The sequence below is a fragment of the Felis catus genome, chromosome A1 (assembly GCF_018350175.1).
Source record: "Felis catus isolate Fca126 chromosome A1, F.catus_Fca126_mat1.0, whole genome shotgun sequence".
Taxonomy (NCBI): Eukaryota; Metazoa; Chordata; class Mammalia; order Carnivora; family Felidae; genus Felis; species Felis catus.
In genome coordinates, this window is record NC_058368.1 from 139,333,070 (window position 1) to 139,359,773 (window position 26,704).

Consider the following 26,704-nt stretch of genomic DNA (forward strand, 5'->3'; position numbering starts at 1 on the left):
AGTTCTTTGCTTTCTTTCTCTCTTTATTTTCTTCCTTCCTTCCTTCCTTATTTTAGACAGAGAGAGAACTCTAGCAGGGGAGAGGGGCAGAGGGAGAGAGAGAATCCTAAGCAGGCTCCACACTCAGTGCTGAGTCCAAAGCAGGGCTCGATCCTACGACCGTGAGATCATGACCTGAGCTGAAATCAAGAGTTCGATGACTGAGCCACCCGGGTGGCTCAAAAAGTTATTTTATTTATTTATTTTTTTTCCGTGAAAAAAATTTGGTGTTTCGCAGTCCTCCCTCACCCAAGAATCCCTATTAAATTCTAACTGTAACTCCATTACATTTATAAGTTGATTTTGTATCCTCATTTTAAGGGTGGGAAACTGAAGTTCAGTGGGGTAAGTTCTTCCCCCAACAAAATTCACTTGGTCCAAAGAGGCAGTTCTGGGACTAGAACACAGATTTTCTGGTGCTTAAATCAGTGTCCTCTCCACCAAAACAGCTTCTCAAATTTTAATATGCATAAAATCACCTGGGACTCTCATTAAATGCAGATTCTGATTCAGTAAGTCTGGGGTAAGGCCCAAATTCAGCATTTCTTCTTTTTTAAAAAAAAAATATTTATTTATTTATTTTTGGGAGAGCGCAAGCCAGGGAGGCGCAGAGAGAGGGGGACAGAGGCTCTGAACTGGGCTCTGAGCTGTCAGCACAGAGCCCAACGTGGTGTTGGAACTCATGAGCTGTGAGATCATGACCTGAGCAGAAGTCGGATGCTCAACCAAGTGAGCCACCCAGGCACCCCCAAATTCAGCATTTCTAATAAGCACCCAAGGGATGCTAATGCTTCCATCTAAAGATGAGATTGAGTAGCAAGGGCATTGTATCTTTCAATCCATATAGTTCTGACGTGGCTGCTACGTATTAGTTGTTAGGTCTTGGGTGCCCCTGCTTAGAAGAAACGGTCACTGAAAAGAAAACTTCTTTCTTAGCTTGGGCTGCCTTGCACCCACCAAGCCTAGCTTCTGTTCTTTCCTAAGGATATCAGAGCAACTGCCTTGTTCCTGAAGTCCCCAACTGTGTCATTTGTCACAAGAGGATTCACAAAGCTGATCTTGTGGTGCCGGCCCATTCTTCGCTCTTGGGAAGAAACCTTGGTGGTGGTGATGTCTAGGCCTTCGTAAACCTGCACGGAATCGGCACTGACGATTTCGCCACCGAGGGGTCGGCCTAGCTACAACATTAGGGGGTTTCCCGGTACCCGTGGCCCCAAGAATCACTACAAGATGCAGTGTCCTTGGCAGGCCTCCTAAGCCCAGAGCCCACGGAAATAGCCGCCACCGCCCCCATCTTGAAGATCTCTCCGAAGAATTATTTTTAACAAATTAATGCGCAGACCTTGTCTGGATCCTGATTGCAACATGGTGGCTACAAAGACATAGCTGGTAAATTTTGAAAATGGACTCAGTGTTACATATTAAAGAATTGTTAATTTTGTTAGGTGGGGTAATGACCTGGTAGTTATGTTAAAAAAAAAAAAAAAAAGAGTCCTTAACACTTAGATTCATATGGAAGTATCAGGTAAGACCATCAAACGTTGCCAACATTTGCCTGCCTTTGACCTATAAAAGCAGCAATTGCAAATACCTCAAACATGGACAGAACAGGAGTGTGTCCGGCACTTTCCTGCTCACGAGGACCAGAGCATAAAGCACAGGCAGGCTGCATATCGCTAAGGGAAGTGTTACGATGTCTGGGATTTTCTTTTAAAAATGTTTCTGGGGAAAACAGGGTGGAGGGATAGGCAGATGGAACAAGATGGTCACAATGTTAGTAAACGTGAGGCTGGGTAATGAGCATTTATCATGCCATTCTCTCTACTTTTGTGTTTGTTCGAAATTTCCCATAGTAAAATTATTTTACAGTCTTGTTTGGTGGCATTCAAGTGTATATTCTTATTCTTTACGCCTACAGCTGAAAGAAACTCAAACCGGTCTTGTTTAAACAAACAAAAGGAAGGCTTTAATTGGGCTAACTGACCAGAGGGCAGGCTGGAGCTGGTCTCAAGAAAGATGGGATTTAGCACCTTTGAGGATCCTTTCTCTCCTTCTCTACTTCTTCTCTGTTCCTTGTGGCACATTGACTTCATTGGTTGATACAAACTTGTCCGGGTGGGGTTCGGAGCTGCCCATGGCTCATGTGCCTGTATCCTTGGGTTTTTACGATTAGAGACAAACAAGAGGTCTATCATCCATCTATCTATCTATCTATCTATCATCTATCTATCTATCTATCTATCTATCTATCTATCTCTTTTTCTTTTGGAAATATGGGTCAGCCTCTCTGCTTTCTTTTCAGGTACAAGAGGTTCTAATCCCCTGACAGGAATTTGGAAAGTCCCAGGAACCCCAATTAGCCTAATTGGTCCACGCAGTAGACAATCACTGTGGCTATGGTGGGGGGCGGGGGGAGCTGTGCTTGCTCGTTCAGTAGTCAGGAGGACTGTTTTCTGAAGATTCGGGGAGGGAGGAGGGCTGCGCAGACAGAAGTGAGAGCCACTCTTATGAGGTCTCTGGTTATTTGCACTAGCTATTAGATTATAAGAAAAGTTGCTTACAGATCATGTCTTTTTCCTTCCTGGTTGCTTAATTGGCTTTTTTCCAGTTTTTATTTTAAAGTTTATACAGGTGGTTGCAAACTTTGTTGCAAAAAAGCGTAGCAGCTTCCATTTCTTCCCCCATTTCCCTTCCCCAGTGGCAACTAGTTTCACCTCTCTGCATTGGTTCTTTCGGTTTTATTTCGACCTATCTCAATGACATTTTTGTATTGCTAGGCTTGATTTTTCAGTTTTAGGCATTATCTATTGATTCCTAGCATGGGAGATAAAATCTTTCACACACACACCCACACTTCCCACCCCACATATTCATCCTTTCTATCCCCCCAAATTCATAATAAATTCTCTCAGACCCTATTGATGAGATCAATATTTAAAATTCACATGTTAAATATTACATGATTAACATTATCTGATCATGACTGTGTGAACAGTATGTCCAACTGAGTCACAGGCACAGCTACTCAACTTTCTGTTCTTCTTCTTTCTTCTTATAAATGTTTCCCATAGACATTCAGTCCCTCATTCTCCACTTGGTCTAATTTGCCTCTAAACAAATACATTCAGACTTATGAGGTCTCTATATCTTCATCTTCCTGAAGAAATATCTGAAGCTTTCTGGCCTACTCCAGCGGGAACGGGATGCCACCCTTCCTGGCACCTAGCTCCCATCCTGGGATACCCCTTCATCATCGCTCCAAGGATCCACTTCCCTTCTTTCCACGTGGGATCCCCGGTTTCCTGTGGAGGTGGCCTTCCCAACGACAATTGGGGAAACTACCTGTAAAGCTGGATCGATGATTACCCTGAATAAAAAAGAATTAACAGCCAGGAAGAGTAAATGAAATCATGGGCCATACTTACCGCCATGAAAATCACCTGTTCCCCGTTGCTGTTTAAAACAGTGGGAAATACTCTTAAATAAAAGTAGGAGCTACTTTCCCTTAGACAGATACATTTTTCTGAGTTTTCTCTGGCCGATTTTTTTTTTTTTTGAGTTTCCACCCATGGCTAAAGTAAAAACTTAGAAACATTTAGAGGATGACATATAACTCGGTATCTATTTTGCTTTGACATTCCTATAGTAGCTTGAAACAGTGAAGAGTTAGAATGATATGGCTGTTTCAATATTTTTAAATTTTTTAAGACGGTTACATTGAAATGCTCATGAAATATTCCATCTGGGTAGTCTGTCTCAGCAGCACACATCGTTAAGGGAGTTAACACACAACTCTGAATTTGAGACTTCACCACAATAATTTCAGGTTGGGGTTCCCGGGTGGCTCGGCTGGTTAAGTGTCTGTCCGACTCTTGATTTCAGCTCAGGTCATGATCTTGCAGCTCATGGGTTTGAGCCCCACAACAGGCTCTGTGCTGACAGCACGTAGCCTGGTTGGGATTCTCTGTATCTCCCTCTATTTCTGCCTCTACCCTCCTGACTTGTTCTCTCTCAAAAATAAATAAACATTAAAAAACTTTTCAGGTTACCTATACCCCCAAAGTTCATTTGTTTTTTTGTTACATTTTATAAAATAGTGGGGCGCCTGGGTGACTCAGTCGGTTAAGCGTCCGACTTCGGCTCAGGTCACGATCTCGCGATCCCTGAGTTCGAGCCCCGCGTCGGGCTCTGGGCTGATGGCTCAGAGCCTGGAGCCTGCTTCCGATTCCGTGTCTCCCTCTCTCTCTGTTCCTCCCCCGTTCATGCTCTGTCTCTCTCTGTCCCAAAAATAAATAAAAATGTTGAAAAAAAATTAAAAAAAATTTTTTTAAATAGTTACAAATAAGGCAGTAATGTGGTTGACGATAATTTTAGGAGGACCTGCAGTTATGGAAATATATCAACTTTGGTCATAATTAAAAACAGGTAGAGTGGGTTTCTGCACGGATCCTACTTAGGATTCTCTTTCTCTCTCTCTCTACCCCTCCCCACTCATACACTCCCCCCCACCTCTAACAATAGATAGATATAGATGTAGATAGATATAGATGATATAGGTATAGAATATAAATAGATAACCACCTCTTCAACAACGTAGAGACAGCATATAGGGCAGAGCATATAATCTATTTCTGAACTTCTGATCACAGCTTTTTAGGATCTTGAGGTATGTGTGCTTATTGTAATATTTGGTGCTTTCTATATGCTAACTTGGCCAAATGTTTCTCATGTAAAGAAATAATTTCAGGAAAGATATCCTACAAGTGGTTCTCAAAGTGGGGTTTAGAACAGCATCAGCAAATTCTCCTCTCCATCCACCACTCCACTTCAAGACAGAGTGAAGAGGGCAGAGGGGGAGCAATTTGTATTTTAACAAGCCTCTAAATGATTCTGCTACAGACTAAAGTTTGAAAACCATTGTCCTCAGAAACACTGTAAGTTAGGGATTATGCTCCACTGTTAGGAATGGAGAGCTGAGGTCACAGTAGCTCAGAGTATGTATCACCCATAAAAGAAGACGAGATAGGTGGTCTTGGATGGTTCAAATGTTGTATTATTTTTCTCTCCTTGCTATAGAACTTGCATCCGCATGGTTTTAAAATGGCTGCTGAGATTCCAGCTATTACAAACACATTCTAGACAGTAGGAAAAGCAAGGAAGGTGGAGGGAAGGCAAACTAAGTAAGCCATCTTTAAAGTGTATTCTCGGATGCCCCACCAATGACTTTTGCTTTTTCTTATCTGCCATCCCTAGTTGAAAGGGATGGGAAATAATGGTTATGTTGTTGCTCAGAATAAAAAAAATAAAACACAAAAAACACAGGAGCCAAGGAGAACGAGTACTAGAAGGAACTGGCACCCTTGAGAGCTGTCCTGGAACAGAGTTCATCATCAAAGGCAAAGTTTTGAGAATATTATTCTGAACGAGCACTTCACTAACCATACATTAAAACACCTTCTTTGATCTGTTAGAGGAACGGCTGCCTCCTTGCTTTAGATAAAGGTCTTTGCTACTTTGAAAATCACAATAGTCATTTATCAGAATAAATAAATACAGTTGATTTCTTTAAAAAAATTTTTTTTAATGTTTATTTATTCTTGAGAGAGAAAGAGAGAGGGTGTGAGCAGGGGTGGGACAGAGAGAGAGGGAGACACAGACTCCGAAGCAAGCTCCAGGCTCTGAGCTGTCAGCACAGAGCCCAACACAGGGCTCAAACTCCTGAACCATGAGATCATGACCTGAGCCGAAGTTGAATGCTCAACCAACTGAGCCACCCAGGCACCCCAAATACAGTTTATTTCACATAGGTTGAGGCTATGTTTGATATATACCAACCAAATGTCCTATGCAATTCTTTGACAGGGTGATTTATAACATATGAAAAGCAATCAGAAAAAAAATATCCATTCTCTTCAGAACTGTAATTCTTTTTCAGAAAGTAATTCAAGGAAAGGAGAAGCTATATGTATAAAGCACAGCACTATTATCTATGACAGCAAAGGGAAAAAAAAAGTAATTTACAATCCAAATGTCCTGTAACAAAGGAAGGGCTGAGTGAATTATGGTAGGACCATTAGACAGCCATAAAGATCATGCAGCAGCATGGGAAAGTGGTTGCAAATACATTGGTGGGAAGAGAGACAAAAAGCGTATATGTATATGGATAAGGTAGGAGAGGTATTCTGAGAACTATAATGGTTTGGTCAGGATGTGAGAATTATGAATACAAAGGGTTTCTGTTTAAATTTCCTTTATTCTAGGGGCGCCTGGGTGGTGCAGTCGGTTAAGCATCCGACTTCAGCCAGGTCACGATCTCGCGGTCCGTGAGTTCGAGCCCCGCGTCAGGCTCTGGGCTGATGGCTCAGAGCCTGGAGCCTGTTTCCGATTCGGTGTCTCCCTCTCTCTCTGCCCCTCCCCCGTTCATGCTCTGTCTCTCTCTGTCCCAAAAATAAATAAACGTTGAAAAAAAATTTTTTTAAATAAAAAAAATAAATAAATAAATTTCCTTTATTCTATAAGGAGCAATGGCAGCAATGACAACAAAAAAAGTAAGATAAATTCACCCAATCACTGACCATAATTTTTCCTCAAATTCTCTTCTGTTTGTCTTCTGCATGATTCAGTGCCAGGGGCTCCCAGGAAGGGCTCTGCTGCTCTATCGTGAAGGCTACACCTGAGGCCAGGCGGATAGTCTTCCTGTGGTTTTTACACACCCATACGATTTGACACACTGATTATCTGTCTCCAAAGCAAAGCTCAAGCTGTTCATTACACATCCTCATAGGAATATTTTTCCAGTAGTGAGAATAAATTTGCAATCATCTGCTCTCTCTCCTGCCAGGCTGTCCCCATAATCAGTTTCATGAAACGAGAAGCCAGTTGTCCTAGGTTATATGTAGATTTGTAGACCCCAAAGGGAACAAAAAAATATGGAACTAATTATCTAGGAATCAAGCCTATGGGTCTTTAATATGATGCCGAGTACCCCCACCCCCAACCACTACTGAAAGAAGTCCAAATCCTTCCATAACATTGCTGTGGATTTGTATGGTTGTCCAGCTTGGCAAGACAAAGAATTAACCATAGGTTAAGAGTAGATTTAATTTTTATTATGTAGAAAATTCCCAAAATGGCCTTACTCCTTGAGCTAGATTGTGATTTGTGACAATGACATTTATACTCCTTGCCAGCTAGGGAGGTTGGTGACGGTTACAGCTTTAGAAAGGGTGACAGAGGAAAACTGGCCACTGGGATTTTCAGAGTGGTTGGAAGGCATAGCAATCAGCAACAACAAGTAGTCCTTAGCTTAGTAGGGCTGGGAATGGCATTATCCAGAACAGAGGGGCAGTTCATCAGGAATAAGCAGCCAACCAAGCCTGAGGGCCGGGTGGAACCACAGTGAAGGAGACTCACACCAAGGCAGGAGTCCTGGTAGAGAGAGAAAAAGAGTCTTGATTTTCCGGGAACTGAAGAACCTGAGATGAAGAACCTCAACATACTGTATTAAAAACTGACTTCCAAGGGCTCCTGGGTGGCTCAGTTGGTTAACCGTTCAACTTCGGCTCAGGTCATGATCTCACGGTTTGTGGGTTTGAGCCCCGCGTCGGGCTCTGTGCTCACCGCTCGGAGCCTGGAGCCTGCTTGGGATTCTGTGTCTCCCTCTCTCTCTGCCCCTCCCCCACTCATGCTCTGTCTCTCTCTCTCTCTCAAAAAGTGAATAAACATTAAAAAAATTTAAAAAATAACTAAAATCCATAAACTCATCAAGCAAACATGAATACTTGTCTAGATAATTAATCTTGGAGGAGAAGTCAGTCTGAAGGAGAATGAAGACAGAGATCCTGGAAAACAACTCAAGTTTGTGTGCCCATATTTTGGGTATAATCCACACGCTGAATTCTTTTACTCTGAGTGAAATTAACTTGCTCTTCAAATACTGGGCAAGTGTCATAAACTGAAAGTCTTTGTGAGGAGCCAGCACAGGCAGAGAAAGGAAATATAAATTCCAGGGACTTGGGGGCACCTGGGTGGCTAGGTGGTTAAGCGTCTGACTTTGGCTCAGGTCACGATCTCGTGGTTTGTGAGTTAGAGTTCGGCATTGGGCTCTCCGTGGTCGGCACAGATGCTGCTTGAGATCCTCTGTCTCCTCTCTCTGCCCATCTTCCGCTCTCTCTCTCTCCAAAATAAATAAACATTAAAAAAATAAATTCCAGGGATTCGGCTTTTGGAGCACATTTTTATTTTATAATACCAGAGAATTAACATCTACCAGCCACACAATACCAAAATGCAATACCAATCTATTTAAAACTCACAGAATGGGAAATATGCTTTTCAAAAATGGTAAAAAACAATAACACAAACAGCTGTAACATACACATAGGACATTCACTTTACATTCACAAAGAAGACTGTCTTTTTGTTTTCAGGAAATATGTAAAAAATATATATATATGTATGTATAATATTCACATTCTGGAAGGCAAGAGAAATCTTCATATTTAACTCTGCAAATTTAAACATTATATATATATGTATATATATATATATACATATATATATATGTATATATATATGTATATACATATATATGTATATATATATATATTTTTTTTTACTTAGAATAGCCAAAACATTAAAAATAGCAGCAACATTGATCTTTAAATATTATAATGTTAGAGTAGATTATTCACATAATGTAGATATATTTTAGTAGCTTTCTAATATCTAACACAACTTACAAACTTCAAGTCCTGGTCTCATTGCCAAACAACTTAGAATCTAGATTCAATAAATACTATGCAAAGAATGATTATAAAACACAGACTGTAGAACATTCTCTAGAGCAGGAAAAATCATACCAAAAGGTTTTAGGGGAGAGTCAGGTCTGAAGGAGGTTTGAAGGCCTATAAGGAAACTGTAGGATTCCCAAGGCAAAAGAGATGACCAGACAAGCCCCCTGAAATGTTGAACTGAATCATGGGAAATGTGTCACTGGGGAAAACAAGGTGCTGTCATCTCTTTGTGGTGGCATGTTTCATGTGGATATGGTGTGAAAGTGATTAACAACTGGAAAATTTCCCAATAAACAGGCGATAGAATCATTTGTCACCAAGAGGCAAGACACGGGACAAGGAGATCGAGTTTTCAGCCTTTACATTTATTCTGATGACCAAAGCCATAAAAACCAAGCTGTCTGTGAGAACTTGTGTATTTAAGACTAGAAGGTAGGAAAAACAGTTCTACCCCTAACCTCCATCCAAGACACGGGATCAATCTGCTAATCATATTGGCTTAAAAAGAACCCCAGATGTGGTGACAGGGGTTTCTTTGTACCTGGATTCATTTACAGAAGTTGCTCCTGCAAATGTGGCTTCTTTTATATTTCAGAGGTTTTCCAGAAAAGGTAAAGGGTTAAGCTTCACAATGGGGTTGGATCTCTGTTTTGCCTTATAATAAGACTACTCTCTGATATTTACTGTCAATAGTTTGTCTCCATTTTCAAACCAGTTCACATATTTCAGTTGATTCACACACACACACACACACACACACACACACACACACACACACACGTGTGAGGAAGCCAGGGTAAGCATCCAAGTGTTCACTTTAAAGATCAGGAAACCTGAGGCTCATAGAAAGTGACTTAGCGTCTCACAGTCACACATGCTAACAAATGGTTAAGTATCTTCTGCAGAACTTAGCTCTGTCCAAGGGTGACTTATTTTTAAGAACAGGGGCTTGGTCACAGTTTTCTGAAGAATGAAGTAATTTGGAGGTGGGGGGAAGGGGGAGGAAGAAAAATGAGTTCCAGAGAAGAAGAAATGGAGAATAGTGATCCCGCTTGGCAGTCAGTATTATATACTTGAAAACAAGCAAAGTGCATTTCACATGGAGAACACAGACATTTTAGAAAATATTTAAATACATAGATTCTGCAGCCGACATTGAAACATAAGATCAGGAAGAAATTTTTACATGAGCTCCATGATTTCCCAAGAGACGTAAAAATATTACAGCCTGTTCTCAGGACTCTGCTCCTGTCCCATTTCAACTCAAGCACAATATAGCTACATTGAGATAGATGTATATTTGATTCATTGTGGTAGTTTTCTAAGGAGTAGGTTTTACAAAATACCATTAGTGAAAATTCTTGCTATGTCTTAAGAAAATTAACGTTTTCTCTCTCTGTATCTAAGCTGAGAAGACTTCAGTGAACTTAGAGGTTTTATCATTTTAAGTCTAGATTCTATTTGGATAGTTACTGGAGATGTAAGCAAGAATTTTAAATGACCATAACAGTTGATTTAGAAAGCTGTCATATTTTATACAATCTTTTTGAGAAAATTCAGTGGCTCTTAGCTTAATGGTTCCATAAAACAAAATTATAACAATTCCACTGTAAAAAAAAAAAACACATACTTTTAATGATAATCTATGAACTAGAAGACTTAGGTTTAACGTTCAGGAGTGTGACATTTAGAACTACTAACCAAGTTCTTATTTTTCATCAATAAATGTGTTTTAAAGAAATAATTGAACTAAAAAAAGGAAACCATTCATGAAATTGTTGTGTACGATGATGCAAAAATCCTGCAAATCCCCTTGTTTCTCTTCAGGCACCACCTGTCCCAATCCCCTCCCCCCCACCCAACCTCCCCAACATTCATACACTATAAATGCCCCACTGACAGAGTCTTGCGACTCCGAATTGAAAGAGTGAGGCACTAATAGGTAAATTATGCTTTGGCAAACAGGAAACTGGACATTCTTTGAGCTTTCCTGAGGTAGTGGTTTCTCCTTCTAATATTCTTTTTTTTTTTAATTTTAATTTTTTATTTTTGAGAGAGAGAGCATGAGCAGGGCAGGGGGCAGAGAGACAGGGAGACAGAGGGAGGGAGAGAGAGAATCCCAAGCAGGCTCTGCACTGACAGAGGGGTTCGAACCCATGAACCAACCATGAGATCTTGACCTGAGCCAAAGTCAGACGCTCAACCAAGGTATCGCACACGCCAACACCTTTTCGGTAGAATCCTGATGGCTATGTGGAAAACTTAAAGTATTAAGTGTGATTAGGGTAAGCCTTGAGGGCATCATATGACTCGATCTCTGATTTAGCTCCATAAGATTACAAGGAAAAACAAACATAAAGATCACCCGACCAAGTGTAGTCTTATTGTCATCAAAGCCTAGGTCATTTTGCCTTATGTGTGGAATTTTGGACACCTCTCCAACTATGAGAAGGTTAAGCTCACGTGGTAGTGGGCATAGTATAGCACACAGTTCCATATTAGCTCCATTTATCAGATAGCTTCTTTCTGTCATGATTTTATCATGATGTGATTATGGGACTTTTAGCCATGAATAACTTTTTTGAAGACAAAGTAATCCATTCTCTCTGCTGTTCTTCAAGCTTTTCTGCCAGGCATTTAATCAAGACAGGGTCCACCTTAGAATCAAATTTATTAGCAAACCAATGTCCATCATTTATAAGCCACCTTAATTCCGCTGCTCCGTAGATACACACACTTCGAAGGTGGGAGCCAGTACAACGGGGATACAAAAGGCCTTCATGATAATTCCATTTGACAAGGCGGGTCTTACTCTGTAAGTCAGACACGTCCTGGGCTGACCTAGAAATCTCCCCAGGTATTCCTGGTACCCGAATTAAGGTAGCCCAAAAATGTTCATCAGGTGAGTACGTATCTTTAGACCAGGCAAAAAAGTCCTTAACGAGGGAGTTGTTGAAAATATATTTAACAAACGCCCGACTTAAAACAAAATAAGCACTTCCAACAAATATCTCAATGTTATGAGGGGGGGCTTCCTTGGAGATGTTTGTCCTTATTGGTAGCTTCACATATTCATAAGGCACCTGTCTTAGTTCATGGTGGTAAGTGAATCTTTCCATTTTACTGTTAGGGGGTTTTACCGTTTCTAACATATTTGCCCCATTGAGCTTCTTCAGCTCTGACACTAATTCGAAGTTTGACTTCAAAGGAAAATCTTGCCCACACAGATTGATAACATATTTCCACTGAACCGAAGACTTGAGGAGGTCTGACAAGCAATTTAAATCAGCTTGGAGTCTGGAAATGTGGGCATATTGTACTGTCTCTATTTTGGAGGCAATGAAAACATTGGAGAAGCACTTAGCTAAATTGTTCATGGCAACTTTGAAGGTATCAGGTGACTTATAGTCATAATGGATGCAGTAAATATTGTGCTCGTTGTATATAGCATGGATTAGTCTTTCAACCATAATTGCGTCTTTATGAACAACCAAAGAATAGGCTATCGGGAAGCTTCTCTCCTCCCTTGAAACAGGCTTTTGATGGTACCTTCTTAGGGTCTGATAAATGTCACAATCACTGGTTATTGCCACGACATCCTCATCATCCAAGTCGATGATTTCTCTCCTTCTTATTTCCAGACTCTTGCCAATTTCCAAAGGTGCCTGTTCATAGACACCTGAACAGTTAACTTCATACCTGATTTCATTCTTAACATTGGTGTATCTGTTTCTTACAAAAGGTGAGGTACTCAGGGAGTATTCAACCAAGTAAATGCCTCTTTGAGGGAAGAGGAGTCTCCTCACATTTAGAAGTTTCAACAGGGAGAACAGCCATAGAGTTAAAAATAAGACGAAAACTTTCTGCTGTGCTGGGTATTTAAAACAGCATTTGAATGTCTTCATTCTGTAAGAAGGAAAAGGAATAATTCAGGTGGAATAAGAGAAAGACAACTAAGAGGCCGTTAGTTCAGTTCAATCAACATTCACTGGGTACCTTCCACATGCCAGGCAGAAGGCTGGGCCCAGAGGTAAATAAAACAAGGTTCTCACCCTTGTAAGAGGATCCAGAAATCAGGAAGTGAGAACACACAGAATGGTGGTATTTTGTGGTATGCTGTGTTAACTATACCTAAATTCTGAGAGACATTGGTTACCAAATAAAGGCAAATAATGTAAGCGCCTAAAATCTAGGTACTATGTAACTTTCACTGTCTGCATTTCTACTTAGAGTATTTGGGGAGAGATTACTCTGGTTTGGGCAGAGGTCTACAGAGTTAGAGGTCATTAAGGGGTCATCAGAGATGCAAATGGCCCACTGAGCCTGAAAGTAACATCCATCTTGATTCTACCTGCAGATCCTTATTAGATATAGATCTGAAGTCAGACAGGAAGAGCCCAGTGAACCCCACTGCTATAGACTGAATGTTTATGTCCCTCCCCAAATTCATAGGTTGAAAGCTAAGCCCCAGGGTAATGACATTAGGAGGCGGGGCTTTGGGAGGTAATTAGAACACGAGCGTGGGTCCCTCATTAATGGATTAGTGCCCTTATAAGAAGAAACCCCCTCCCTTATCCCCTCTGCCACCTGAGGTATGGATTAATTACATCCACACTATGTGCAAAAGCTGGAGACAAAACTGCATGTGCCCATGTGGAACAATTTCCAGGATATACTGTGAAATGGAAATAAGCGAAATGCCTAACTGTGTTTAGTGCACTCACATGTGTGTCAAAAAAAAGATGATACAAACCGTATCTACAGAAAAAGGGCACACGTTGGCAAACTTTTCTTTCCCTGTCACAAGTACTCGACTCTGCCACTGGAGTGGGAAAGCAGCCACAGATAACACACCAATGAGAGGGCATGGTTGTGTTCTAATAAAACTTTATTTATGAAAAGGCAGCTGGCTGGCTATTTCCTGAAGGATACTATGGAGACTCGACATTGGGAATGGGAGCTGCTTTGCAGGGTGAGGTGGGAGAGGGTGGAGGGTTAGGGGCCCACGTAGGAGGGAGATGTACTTATCCGTGAATATCCTTTTGTATTTGAATTTAAAAAAATGATTATACCACTTTTTTTTTTTTTTCAGATAAAAACAGGCTAATCAAGTGAGGGCACAGATGAGTTTATTTTGGGAGCAGTAGGAAGGGGGGAACCAGAAAGTGCTATTGCAAGGCTTGAGGACAGGAGGACCAGCTGAGTTCACAGAGCTGCTTCAAAGAGGTTCAAATCCTGAGAACTGGGAGGTCTGAGGGTCCCATGAGCAATTTCCTAACACATCTCAATAAATCTTAGATGAGGACATAATCATTGTTCCCAATTGTCTTAGAATTAACAAGCAATCTGAACCTCATTTATTTTTGTAGTTCAGATGAATTGAACTAGCTCTCCTGGGAAGGTCATGCCCTCACTCACTTTGTTTGAATCACTCTCGTTACAGAACAACACCTTATGGACAACAGACTGTCCTGCAGAACCTGGTCCTCCCCAGCCACCTCGCAACCTCTCCTCGGGTTTCCCCAGCGCCCTACTTCAGCTCACTGCTCTTCTCGTGCACACTCTCCCCAGCCCTCTGGATGCTGATGTCCACACACACATTGCCAACACCTTTATCTCCAGTCCTCACCTGCTGCCCAAGCTTCTGACATGAACATCCAGTTGCTTGACGGACATATCCACATCTCCACTAGATATCCCACAGGCACCCAGCTGAGTCCAAAACTGAATCTGAATCTCGCCTGTGTTTTCTGTGTCAGTTTATGGTGACACCACCCATTCAATGACCCAGGCTTGAAACTGGAGGGTCATATGACTCTTTCCTTTCCCTCACGTCCACATTAACAAGCCATCTCATAAAGACGCCCAATTCCATCCCTTCTTCTCCATTCTCATTAGCTGAATCAGCACCCAGGTCACAGAATCCCCGTTAGGCTCATGGCTCTGGGTCCCTTTGTTAGGTCTCAGGCTTCTCCTCTGAAGCAAAACGAGTAGGGTTCTATCCACACCGGCTCAAGGCCAACGTTCCTGCCAGTTCTTACAGAGCGTGGGAAAACTGACTCCCCATGCACAGGGCAACAAGGTTCTTCAGAAGTTGGAGCACATGTTTAGAAGCAGGTGTTGTGATAAAGTTTGATTCCGAAGATTCATCAATCCCAAATCAATCTATCTCATCATGGTCCTAGTTCATGGCAATTACTCATACATAGGAAGGAGCATACATAAATGGCTAGAATTAGAATGAATCTTACCCAAAGTAAAATTTTGCTTTGTCTTTTCCGGTCCACGGGATCCCTACTTAGCATCAGTCAATAGTTCCCCCTGATACCATAGTGGTAAAATGAAAAAAATCTCCTTACATTTCTAAAGAGGTCTGCAAAGTCTTCCAGAGTTATCATGGCATTTAAGATGTACCATTTAACTATCATCTTCACACTTACATAAAAAGGCAAAGGCTGGCTCCCTGTCCTGTCGCCCGTTTTCAAGGGCTCCTCTGTACCCACGCTTCCCCTGTCCTTCCTGAGAACACCTGGAGCACACACTTCCTGATTCCAGCCTGGTGCCTAGTCGGTTCGATTTGGGCTAGCGGGCGTGGCTGCCTGCCCACAGAGGGCAGGTGGCAGGGCATGTGTGGAAGGGAGACATGGCAGGCTTGCTGTGAGAAGTCCTGTGGGAACTGGTTCTGGTTCCACGTCTGAGCTTCGCCAGCCGGGACGAGAGTTAATTTTAAAGGAACGAGGGGAGGGAAGTGGGACAGCCCAGGCATCTGGCTGTCTGATTCTCCTTTCCTCCTCTGGGCATCTTTAAGGAGGAGAGCTCATATGTCTACGGGTCAGCCCTAGATGTCAAGGGATCTGAGCAGCCCTCCAATACCACCTTGTCCCAGGTCAAAGTAAAACCCCTCCCCTTGCTTACCATGGCCAGAAATTCCTTTGACTGAAAGGAGATGTGGTATAGACATACGATGGAATACTGCTCGGCGATCAAAAAGAATGAAATCTTGCCATTTGCAACAAGGTGGATGGCGCTAGAGTGTATTATGCTAAGTGAAATTAGAGAAAGATAAATACCACATGATTTTACTCATATGTGGAATTTAGGAAACAAAACAGATGAACATAAGAGAAGGAAAAATAAGATAAGAACAGAGAGGGATGCAAACCATAAGAGGCTCTTGAGGACAGAGAACAAACCGAGGGTTGCTGTAGGGCTGTTGGGTGGGGGGGATGGGCTAAATGGGTGATGGGCATTAAGGAGGGCACTTGTTATGATGAGCCCCGGGTGTTATATGGAAGCGATGAATCACTAAATTCTACTCCTGAAACCAATACCACACTCTATGTTAACCAACTGGAATTTAAATAAAATCTTGGAAGAAAAAAAAAAATGCACTCCTTTCCCCACGTGAGAAGTCCGAAAGGGGGAAGTGAATAAGCTTCTGTCAAATCCTGAAAAGGGCTGTGGGCCTCTTCCCAGCTTTGGTGAGAAGTCAGCAGGACATCCGTGGGCACAAAAGCCTGCAGGAGGTTAGAGACCACAGTTTCCAACCGTGGCTCTGCTGTTTCCTGGACAGAACCTGTGTGTGACATCCATGGTCAGGAGCTGCGGAGGGCAGACGCGGGCAAGGGGTGGGGGTGGCAGGCACCTGCCCGTTGTGGCGCTTCCTCCCCTCCCTGCCACCGGCAGCCCAAACTCACGAGTCCCCACGAACCTCAGGTTTGGAGGATGGAAACAAGCTCCTGATGGCTCACGAGAGCTGGCGGGTGCCAGACTTCCAGTTCTACCGGCCATATGGTTCCTAGGAGACTAGGGCAGCAAGGCCACCTTCTGCAAACACCCCACCCTGGCTCCTTCCCTGTTACAGGCCCTGAGCAGGAAGCAGGCTGGGGTTTTGCTGCCAGGAAGTGGTCTTACAATTACAATACAAATGAGCGCCCACCCACCTGCCCAGGCAAATAAGGAAGCTCGGCCCGCTGCCAAGTTCACTGCCACATAGGTACGAGTTCCTAGCGATGAAGACAGGGCTGGAAAGGACATGATATCGCTGTAGCGAAGCGGAAACAAGCTGTTAGGATAATTCAATAAAAGCCCAACAAAGATGCTGAATGAAGCCTTTCCCCCAAACCATCTTCTATTCCCAGTCCTTCCAGGGGCTGATTACAGTCTTAAAAGAAACAGCAGGCACACTCAAAGTGAACTCAGCTAAGTGGTTAGAACTGTAGTCAGGGCTAAGCGGCCACAGCCATTAGCAGCTCGTCCACAGACTCTCCTTAAGTCAGCAGTTTCAAAACCCAGGACTGTCCAAGAGGGGGGCACTTGGGAGAAAAGAAAAAGTATGCGGGCTTCACGATGCCCCAGACCCGGGCTTGAATCCCTTGGAGGGACGCTGAATCCAACGAATTCACCTCTGGAGCCCAGTTTTCTTATCTCAAAACGGGAACGACAAATCCCCTCCTGAATTGCAGGGAGCAGCTGCAAGGGGTCAGGAGACTCGGCATGTGAACGGGGTCACCCCGCAGAGGTGCGCAGCTTGCCTGACTCCAAACCTTTTCCTAGTTTTCTAGGTTTTCTAGTACGTCACACAGAATGCGCGGAAATGCAGACAGTGTTGACCTTCTCTTTTCTGGCCAAAGTAGGAGGTGGAAACATCGTAAGGGAGCAGCCGACAGCTAAGCCCTCGCTCAGGGGCTGAGCTGGAAAAAGCAGAAGCCACGCAGGGTCCTGCGATACACGTTTCACCCTCCGGCCACACAGCCAGGACTTCAGCTCAGAGGAGACCTCCTTTCAGCTCAGGAACAGCCTACTGACCGCCTGGACCCTGGACAAGTTGCTCAACGTCTCCACATCTCTGTGTCCACATCAGTAGAAGTACGTTAATACTAGCAACTACCTGTGGGATTTTGAGGTAAGTGGGGTAACGCATGCAAAGCCCTTTAACACAGTCCTGACGGTGACTTGGCCAATGCGGGCTGTGGCTTCATCTTCATCAACATCTTCACCTGGCCTAAGCTACCCTCCTCCTCCTGACTTCTTTAAAGATCCTGCCCCAGACCTATGGCTTACTGTCCTATTTTTTCAAATCTATTTTCTATTTCCCTCCAAAGTTCTGACACAAATGCAATGTTTTAGAATTAATGCCTGAATGCCTCCATGTAGTGCTCCTTACTAATTTAATACCATCATTATTATTAATGAAGATTCACCAAACAAAGAGGTGTTACCTGGGGCCATGTTCTGAGCCCTCTGCATGTACGCAATCCCCTCACTGGGTCAGTGAGGTAGGGACTACTTTTATGGTTCTTTACAAGACAGGAGACTGAAACATGTGGTAATTAAGAAAGTCCCCCAAGGTGAGCTAGGATCCCCGTCACATGGAACTTGAACCCAGAGACTCTTGCTCCAGAGAGGTACTCTTAACCTTCTAGGTAATACCGTCTTTTACAACATAAAGGTTTCCACAGTGGTTTTAGTCCTTGACTGAAATTTCTCATTACTATGTCTTACCGATCCGTCCTAAAACTGAAACAGGGATGAACATAAAATCGCCAAGTCCTGAGACCTTCGCCCAGTTTAAGGGATTATATACCTGGAGAATCAGCCTGCAAGGACACTGGGGGAGGAGCTCATTCTATTCCTGCAGGCAGAGGCAGCGGCAAGCCAGGTGCTACTGATGAGAGTAGTCAGTCTTCCAGCCATGGAATCCATCGAAGGAAAAGAAAGCCAGCTCATCCTATGGGACTCTGACGGCAGTTATTCTTGTCTCATATCCTGTCACTGACTACTTACCGATTTACTTGTTCTCGTAGTGACCAGTCAGTCACTGAGAGTTCAGGCTCTCTGAGAATTAGTACCTAGTTTAAAAAGCTTTCTCTCCACATGAAGAATATTCCCTCTGTGGGCCACCTTCGAATTCTTAAACATAATATCCATACATGTTAGTATGAAAAATAGGATTTGAAGACTTTATTGATTTAGAAATATCAGGATTTTGTTTCTTCCTAAAGTTTTCCAAAGAAGAATCGTCACTTAAGTACACTGATATAAAGATGAATTCATTGGGGCGCCTGGGTGGCGCAGTCGGTTAAGCGTCCGACTTCAGCCAGGTCACGATCTCGCGGTCCCTGAGTTCGAGCCCCGCGTCAGGCTCTGGGCTGATGGCTCGGAGCCTGGAGCCTGTTTCCGATTCTGTGTCTCCCTCTCTCTCTGCCCCTCCCCCGTTCATGCTCTGTCTCTCTCTGTCCCAAAAATAAATAAACGTTGAAAAAAAAAATTAAAAAAAAAAAAGATGAATTCATTAAAAAAAAGAAAAAAAAGTCCTGATGTAGTTGAATAAGCTAAGGTCCTTCTACCGCAGCTCCTTGATTTCAATAAGGTCATTGATTCTCCCCTTGATGACATGCTCATCACCAAACCGAGAGAAAGTTTTCAAGTAAGACCATTCGTGGGAGGATGACTCAGCCGGGATGCATTTCCTCAACACCCCCACAGCACCCTACAAGTTCCTAAAGAAGCAGAAAGGCCACAACTTCTTACTCAACATGTCTCCAGAGGCAAGGGAAACAAAAGCAAAAATTAACTACTGAGACCTCATCAGAATCAAAAGCTTCTGTACAGCAAAGGAAACAATCAGCAAAACGAAAAGGCAACTGACAGAATGGGGGAAGATGTTTGCAAATGACATATCAGATAAAGTGTTAGTATCCAAAATCTATAAAGAACTTATCAAACATAACACCCAAAAAAACAAATAATCCAGGGAAGAAATGGGCAAAAGACATGAACAGACAGTTAGTTCTCCAAAGAAGACATCCAGATGGCCAACCGACACATGAAAAAATGCTCAACATCACTCATCATCAGGGAAATACAAATTAAAGCCACAATGAGAGACTACCTCACACCAGTCAGAATGGCTAAAATAAACAACTCAGGCAACAACAGATGTTGGTGAGGATGTGGAGAAAGAGGATCTCTTTTGCATTGTTGGTGGCAATGCAAGCTGGTGCAGCCACTCTGGAAAACAGCATGGAGGTTCCTCAAAAAACTAAAAATAGAACTCCCCTATGACCCAGCAATTGCCCTACTAGGCATTTATCCAAGGGATACAGGTGTGCTGTTTCAAAGGGACACATGCACCCCCATATTTATAGCAGCACTATCCACAATAGCCAAAGTACGGAAAGAGCCCAAATGTCCATCGATGGATGAATGCATAAAGAAAATGTGGTATATATATACAATGGAGTATTACTCGGCAATTAGAAAGAATGCAATCTTGCCATTTGCAACTACGTGGATGGAACTGGAGGGTATTATGCTAAGTGAAATTAGAGAAAGACAAACATCATATGACTTCACTCATATGCGGACTTTAAGAGACAAAACAGATGAACATAAGGGAAGGGAAACAAAAATAATATAAAAACAGGGAGGGGGACAAAACAGAAGAGACTCACAAATATGGAGAACAAACTGAGGGTTCCTGGAGAGGTTGTGGGAGGGGGGGACGGGCTAAATGGGTAAGGGGCACTAAGGAATCTACTCCTGAAATCATTGTTGTACTATATGCTAACTAATTTGGATGTAAATTTAAAAAAATAAAAAATAAAACAAGTTAAATAAAAAAAGCAGAAAGGCCAGTTTCTTGCCCAGATGACCTTATATTCTCATTGTTCTAGAAGACGGCAAAGCAAATAATGATCTGACTGTGAGGAGATAAACAGTGAGCATACAAAACATAAGAATGGCCTGATTGGTCCAGAAAGACAATACAAACGGAGGACAATTCCTCCACTAATAAAAGGTTATAATCTCAAAAAGGAAAAAGAAACGCTTTTCCATTCTCCGTTTACAAAAGTAAACACTTCCATTTAAAAAAAAAATGAACAAGTCCATAAAGTGTAAGGAGGGAACTAAGGCTCACCAGTAACCCATCACCCGGCAAAAGCATTCTGTGGACCTTCTGTCCTTCCAGACCATTTTCAATAACGACACCTTTGTGGACTTGCTTTTGTTTAACAAGAAGTTTCACTATACAGATTCTGTCTTATCTGTTTTTTTCATTTCACAATATACTGTGATTAAGTCCTATCCTGAACTGTGTCTATAAATTGTTCGAAAGTAAACAATTTCTAACTGAGGTCAACATACTTTTCTGTAGGAAAAAAAAAATTCAATAATAGAATTTACTTTTCTGGGCCTTCTTCACCAAAGCTTAATTATTATCCCATAATTCCTGAAGAAGCCTAGAAGCAAAATCCTAAAACTGACAAAGGACTTTAATGGTAATTGAGTCCAAAGTCCTCCTTCTCTAGATGAGAAAACAGAGTCCTAGCTGTCATTTAACACTGTTTCACTCTTGGGATGCCAAGAATATGTTTCCTCCATTACATACATGGGTTATTTATTTTTTTATGTTTTTATTTATTTTTGAGACAGAGAGAGACAGAGCATGAGCAGGGGAGGGGCAGAGAGAGAGGAAGACACAGAATCCAAAGCAGGCTCCAGGTTCCGAGCTGTCAGCACAGAGCCCGACGCAGGGCTCGAACTCACGGAGTGTGAGATCATGACCTGAGCTGAAGTCGGACGCTCAACCGACTGAGCCACCCAGGTGCCCCACATACATGTTTATACATCCAACTGCTCTCCCTCAAAGGACTGGACAGAGGGGGAACTTCTGTTCCCCAGTATCCAGAACCCTCATGGTGGTACTCAGTCCAGCCTGGCTCCACTGCCCCCTCGACTGAGTCTGTTGGTCAAAGTCAACAAAAATTGTCATGCTACCAGATTCGGTGGACACATACCTGTCATTTCCTAATGGGCTACACTGAGCACTAATACTATTTGTGTTCTTTATTCCCTTCAATAAGCCTATGAGGTTTATTATCCCTATTACTCATTCTTTATCCCCCCTATCAATATCCTCATTTTTCAGATTAGGAAACTGAGTCACAGAGGATAAATAGCTAGTATGTAGAGGAGCCAGGACTTTCAACTCTGGCCCAATTTCCGAGCTTACACTGTCAACCACAAGGCCAGCCGCCTCTCCAATCTCTTGGAGGAGAACCCTGTTGGTTCTAAACGTGTTTTGAATCCATCCACACCTTTCCACTCCACCGTAGGCCAAGTTACCATCCACTCTTGCCTCTAAAGGAAATAACTTCCTCACTAGCCTCCCTCGAAAGTCCCTCTAATCCATCCTCTGTACTGTTGCCAAAATGATCGTTTAAATACATAAATCAGACCACTCCTGCTCCCTCGTCCCACTCCCTACACTTAAAACCCTTCACTGGGAATTCTGTTGCACTTAGAATAAAATCAGAAATCCTTTCCGTGGATGGCCGCAAGGCCTAGCCAGTTCCTCTCCCTACCTTCCTCTCCAGCTTCATCCTATTCTGCTTTTCTTGCTCATTCTACTCTAAGCAACACTTGCCTTCTAAGTTTTGGTTAGCAAAACAGAGCCCTGCTTCCAGCTCCGCACTGACAGTGTGGAGCCTGCTTGGGATTCTTTCTCCCTTTGCCCCTCCCCCACATGCATGTACTCTCTCTCTCAAACTAAATAAATAAACTTAAAAAAAAAAAGTTTCTAGAACACTAGTCTCCTGCCTCGGGACCCCTGCACTTGCTGTCCCCATGTTCAGACAATTTTTCTCTGGATCCTGGGGTTACTGGCCCCCTTCTGTCCTTCAAGCTATTTTTAAAAAATGTTTGTTTATTTTTGAGAGAGAAAGAGAGTGAGCAGGGGGAGGGCAGAGAGAGAGGGGGAAACACAGAATCCAAAGCAGGCTCCAGGCTCCAAGCTCTGAACTGTCAGCACAGAGCCTGATGCAGGGCTTGAACCCACAAACCACGAGATCACAACCTGAGCCGAAGTTGAATGCTTAACCAACTAAGCCACCCAGGCACCTCTGGCCTTCAAGCTAGAATAGAAATGTCCTTTCCTTGGGTTGTCTCTGATCACCCTTCTCCAGTCTTTCTCCTGACTATTGCACTCCTTGTTTTCTTCCAAGCACTTACCACAGCAGCAGTTACTTTGTTTGATTGTTTATGCCTGTCTCCCAGACAGACCTTGTTCCCGCTCTACCTCCAGCCCCTGGAACATACCTAACTGGCACAGAATAGTTGCTTGGTGGGACAAAGTCAGAAGACCCAAGTTCTAGTCTGGGCTGTGCCATCAAAAACTCAAGTCACCCTGGGAAGTCATTTAATCTTGGGTAAGTCTTTACTTCCCATGTGTTAAATGGAATAATGGTTTTCTATGCAGCAATGCGATCATGAAGGTCCTATGACACAGGCAAGTCAAAGGGCTACAGAGAGCAACTTTGGTATGCAAATGTTGGTTACCAGGACCTCTAAAAGAGGAATGGTTTCTTGGGAAAACCAGGAATGAGTCTGTATGCTGTGGTTTAGTTTTATTTTTCTAAAATTTTTTTTAATGTTTATCTATTTCTGAGAGAGAGAGAGAGAGAGAGAGAGAGAGAGAGAGAGAGATAGAGAGAGAAAGCATGAGCAGGGGAGGGGCGGAGAGAGGGAGACACAGAATCCCATGCAGACTCCAGGCTCAGAGCTGTCAGCACAGAGCCTGACGTAGGGCTTGGATTCACAGACCGTGAGATCAAGACCTGAGCCAAAGTTGGACACTTAACCGACTGAGCCACCCTAGGGCCCCTAGTTTTATTTTTCTAAAACAGCACATGCATTGCTTCCTTCATTCTGACATTCTAATTATTTTTTGTTTTTCACTCCCTGACAACGGTCTTTTTTGTCAATGTCTGGTATATATATTGTTCCTAAAGACATACACCTATCTTGGATCTTGAAAGACAGGAACATAGTTACTCTAGTTAATCGTTAGAGGTTTTAATTTTTTTTCCCCTCCACCTGCTCGTTATCTTTCGAAAGACTGATAACCAAAGAATTCCTTATCTTTTAGATGGTATTATGATATTTTTGTGCTTTTCCACTAGGATTTTTGGCAAATATTCAAACATTGCTGTATTACATGCCTTCTGAAAAGTTTAGATTTCTGCATTAAAAATGTATGCAATTATTATTCATAAAAAAATAAAGATACCTAGGGAGACACACGTAGCCAGTTCTGCTCAGTCACGTTCAGCTAACCAGCTTCTGTAACTACGGATGGCAGAAGCTATACAATTTTCCCCTCCATTCAGTATGTTCAGGGGCAATGCTTCTCCAGACAGTACAAAGCTGCAGTGACCCGTTCGGGCGTCCCTGCTTGGCAAAGCCATCCCTAAGGACCACATCACAAGCAAAGCAGCTCTGAGGACTCTACAGCAGTGGGAGCGCACAACAGCCTCAACGAGGGCCTCTGCCAGTGCTCAAGGGCTCAGAGGGTTAACACGGTCTCGGTGCAGGAAAGTGGGACGCCCCTCATCCAAAGGGGATGTGGTGGGGGTGCCGGCAGAACGTGGCACAACTGACAGCTTCCTCCACAGGCCCAGCGCTTGGCCTGCGAGTGCAAACAATGCGGTCACCACCTTTGAGAGTAAAGGTCTGGATGAAAATGCTGGGCGTGAACATCAGTTTGTCAACCACCTCTTGATAATCCTTTCAACCAGTAACTTGAGCGGAGCCCCTTAGTTTCGGGGCGGGGGGGGGGGGGAAGAACGAGCAACCCACGTCAGGATGTATTTACCGGACGGTGGTCCCTCAAGGTCATCTGAAATCTGGACTGCAGCAATGGAGCGAAAGAAGTGCCGAATTCAGCCAGGTTTTTTATAGTCACAAAAACTGGGAGGTGGCCAACTTTGCTCTGGCTTCGTTGCCTTTGGTTCACAGGACAAACATCAAAAGCTGGTTGTATATGGGTTTTTTTGCTTTGTTGTTGTTTTTGTTGTTGTTGTTGTTGTTGTTGTTTGAGGGAGAGAGAGTGAAAGGAGGGTAGGGGCAGAGGGAGAGGGAGAGAGAGAATCCTGAGCAGGCTCCACACTGTCAGCACAGAGCCCTGTTGGGCTCTATACCAAGATTCTGTGAAATCATGACCTAAGCTGTAATCAAGAGTTGGACACTTAACTGAAGCAGCCACCCAGGCACCCGTTTTTGTTTTTGTTTTTATGTTTATTTATTTTTGAGAGAGAGAGAGAGAGAGAGAGAGCGAGCGCACAAGCAGGGGAGGGGCAGAGAGAAGAGAGGGAGACACAGAAGCTGCAGCAGGCTCCAGGCTGTCAGGACAGAGCCTGATGCAGGGCTTAAACCCCCAAACCGTGAGCTCACGAGCTGAGCCCAAGTTGGACGCTTAACTGACTGAACCACCCAAGTGCCCCCCATGTACCCCTGTGTGTGTATCTTATTGGGCAAAACCACAGGGCTAAGTCTTTAGCAGGAAATCTAAAGGGCCATAAATGATACTACTGAATGAAGTGTTTACTTTTTTAACGGTTTGTGACCCTCATTATGTTGCAAAACATTAAGAGCTTTTTTTCTACAGGAAAACAAAAACAAAAAAGGAAAGGTGGATTTCAAAAATATCTATGCTCTTAAATTTTAGCTTGGATGGAAACAGCTTAAATGAAATGTTACTTCCTTTGCAGATACAAAAGATAACAAAAAAGAGGTTAATTGATGTACTTGAACTTTGCCTCTCAAGCTTTATAAACCCCAGTCTTACATTCTTTCTTAGATTCTCCTTCTCTTCTCTGCCTTCCACACTTAGCTGGACACAATACACAACAAAAATATATTTAATATTCTAGATGTAAAATGTGGATTGAGTATATCTTGGCTTCTTTTTCTACAAAGAAGAAGAACTGAACTGAAAGACACCAGTGTCTTTTTTTTAACTGTATGTTTAGTGTGCTAGAAAGAGAAAAAAACTCTTTCCCCACCTAAGGTCTGCATGGTATATGATTCACCGCCCACCCCGAAATTTCTAGAAGCACTTATTTGCTATTGTACGGCTAACTTCATATTTTACACGGGCCAAAATGAATTCCTCAGAGGTAGCAGCAGAAGAGACACAGCTACGCTGATTTCCATGTGTGCACTTGAAGTAGAATCTTTAATGTTCGTCACCACATCACAGAGGCGGCGTGGGGGTAAACAGATGTGGATGAAGAATATGGATGGCAGGGATGGCTTAAGGCCAGGCCACACTCTCTACGAATGGATTGGACACACTCAATTTCACATCTTCAGAAGAGCGCCTTTGTTTGCTGGGTTTTGGCGATGCGGTGGGGGGCTGAGCTGGAGACTTCAGTACACTTCTCTACTTCCACTAAAAAACTCAAGCCCAGCTACTCTGGCCTGACTCTACCATTCCGTAAGATCTGTGTTCTCGGTTTACAATGTACAGATTGCCCTGAGAGCTTGTGTGCCTATAGATGCCACAAAGTTAAGGCCCAGGAATTTACAATTAAGATAAACAGGTGGAACAAAGACAATCAGCAGCGCTCGAAAAACTTCTGCCCAAATAGGAATTTTCAAAGCAGGATTTCGTGGAAAGTGTCCCCAGAAAGTCAAATCTAGAAATTATTCCAGGAAGCTCTCCAGTTGGCATCTGCTACAAGGATGTATTCTAGCAATGGTTTTAATGAAGATAACAGGTCTCTCAATACGAAGGTTTAGATTTTGGATTATTGTAATAAAGAAGTCGAAGACTTGAGTGAAAAACCACCTAAGCAAACTTACATGCCAACGGTACAGAATGCAAAAGTAAGAACCAGCCTCTTCAGATGTTCACGTGGATTATAATGTTACAATCATCAGAACAGTCGGGTGCTGGTACCAGAACAGACACAGATCAGGGAGCTGAAAGTCAGCAACAGACCCGGTACATAAGGACTTCATCTATGGCTCTGATAGAGACGGCCGGTTGCTTTCCAACATCCATCCTCCCTTCCTTCTTTACC

General features: G+C 43.0%; 1 protein-coding gene across 9 annotated transcripts in view; it reads right to left on the minus strand.

The window, feature by feature from the left end:
- Window positions 1–8,255: 8,255 nt before the first annotated feature.
- Window positions 8,256–26,704, minus strand: part of GCNT4 (glucosaminyl (N-acetyl) transferase 4) — a 36,977-nt gene continuing 18,528 nt past the window's right edge. For 8 of the 9 annotated variants that reach the window (XM_019835593.3, XM_019835587.3, XM_045062147.1 and 5 more), the window contains one exon: window positions 8,256–12,740. In XM_019835593.3, coding sequence (XP_019691152.1) covers window positions 11,375–12,739 — 1,365 coding nt within the window. In that variant the 5' untranslated portion in view covers window position 12,740 and the 3' untranslated portion in view covers window positions 8,256–11,374. Of the gene's footprint in view, window positions 12,741–16,777; window positions 16,879–18,420; window positions 18,870–26,704 lie in introns of those variants that run through there. The other variant, XM_045062149.1, reaches the window with a different exon arrangement.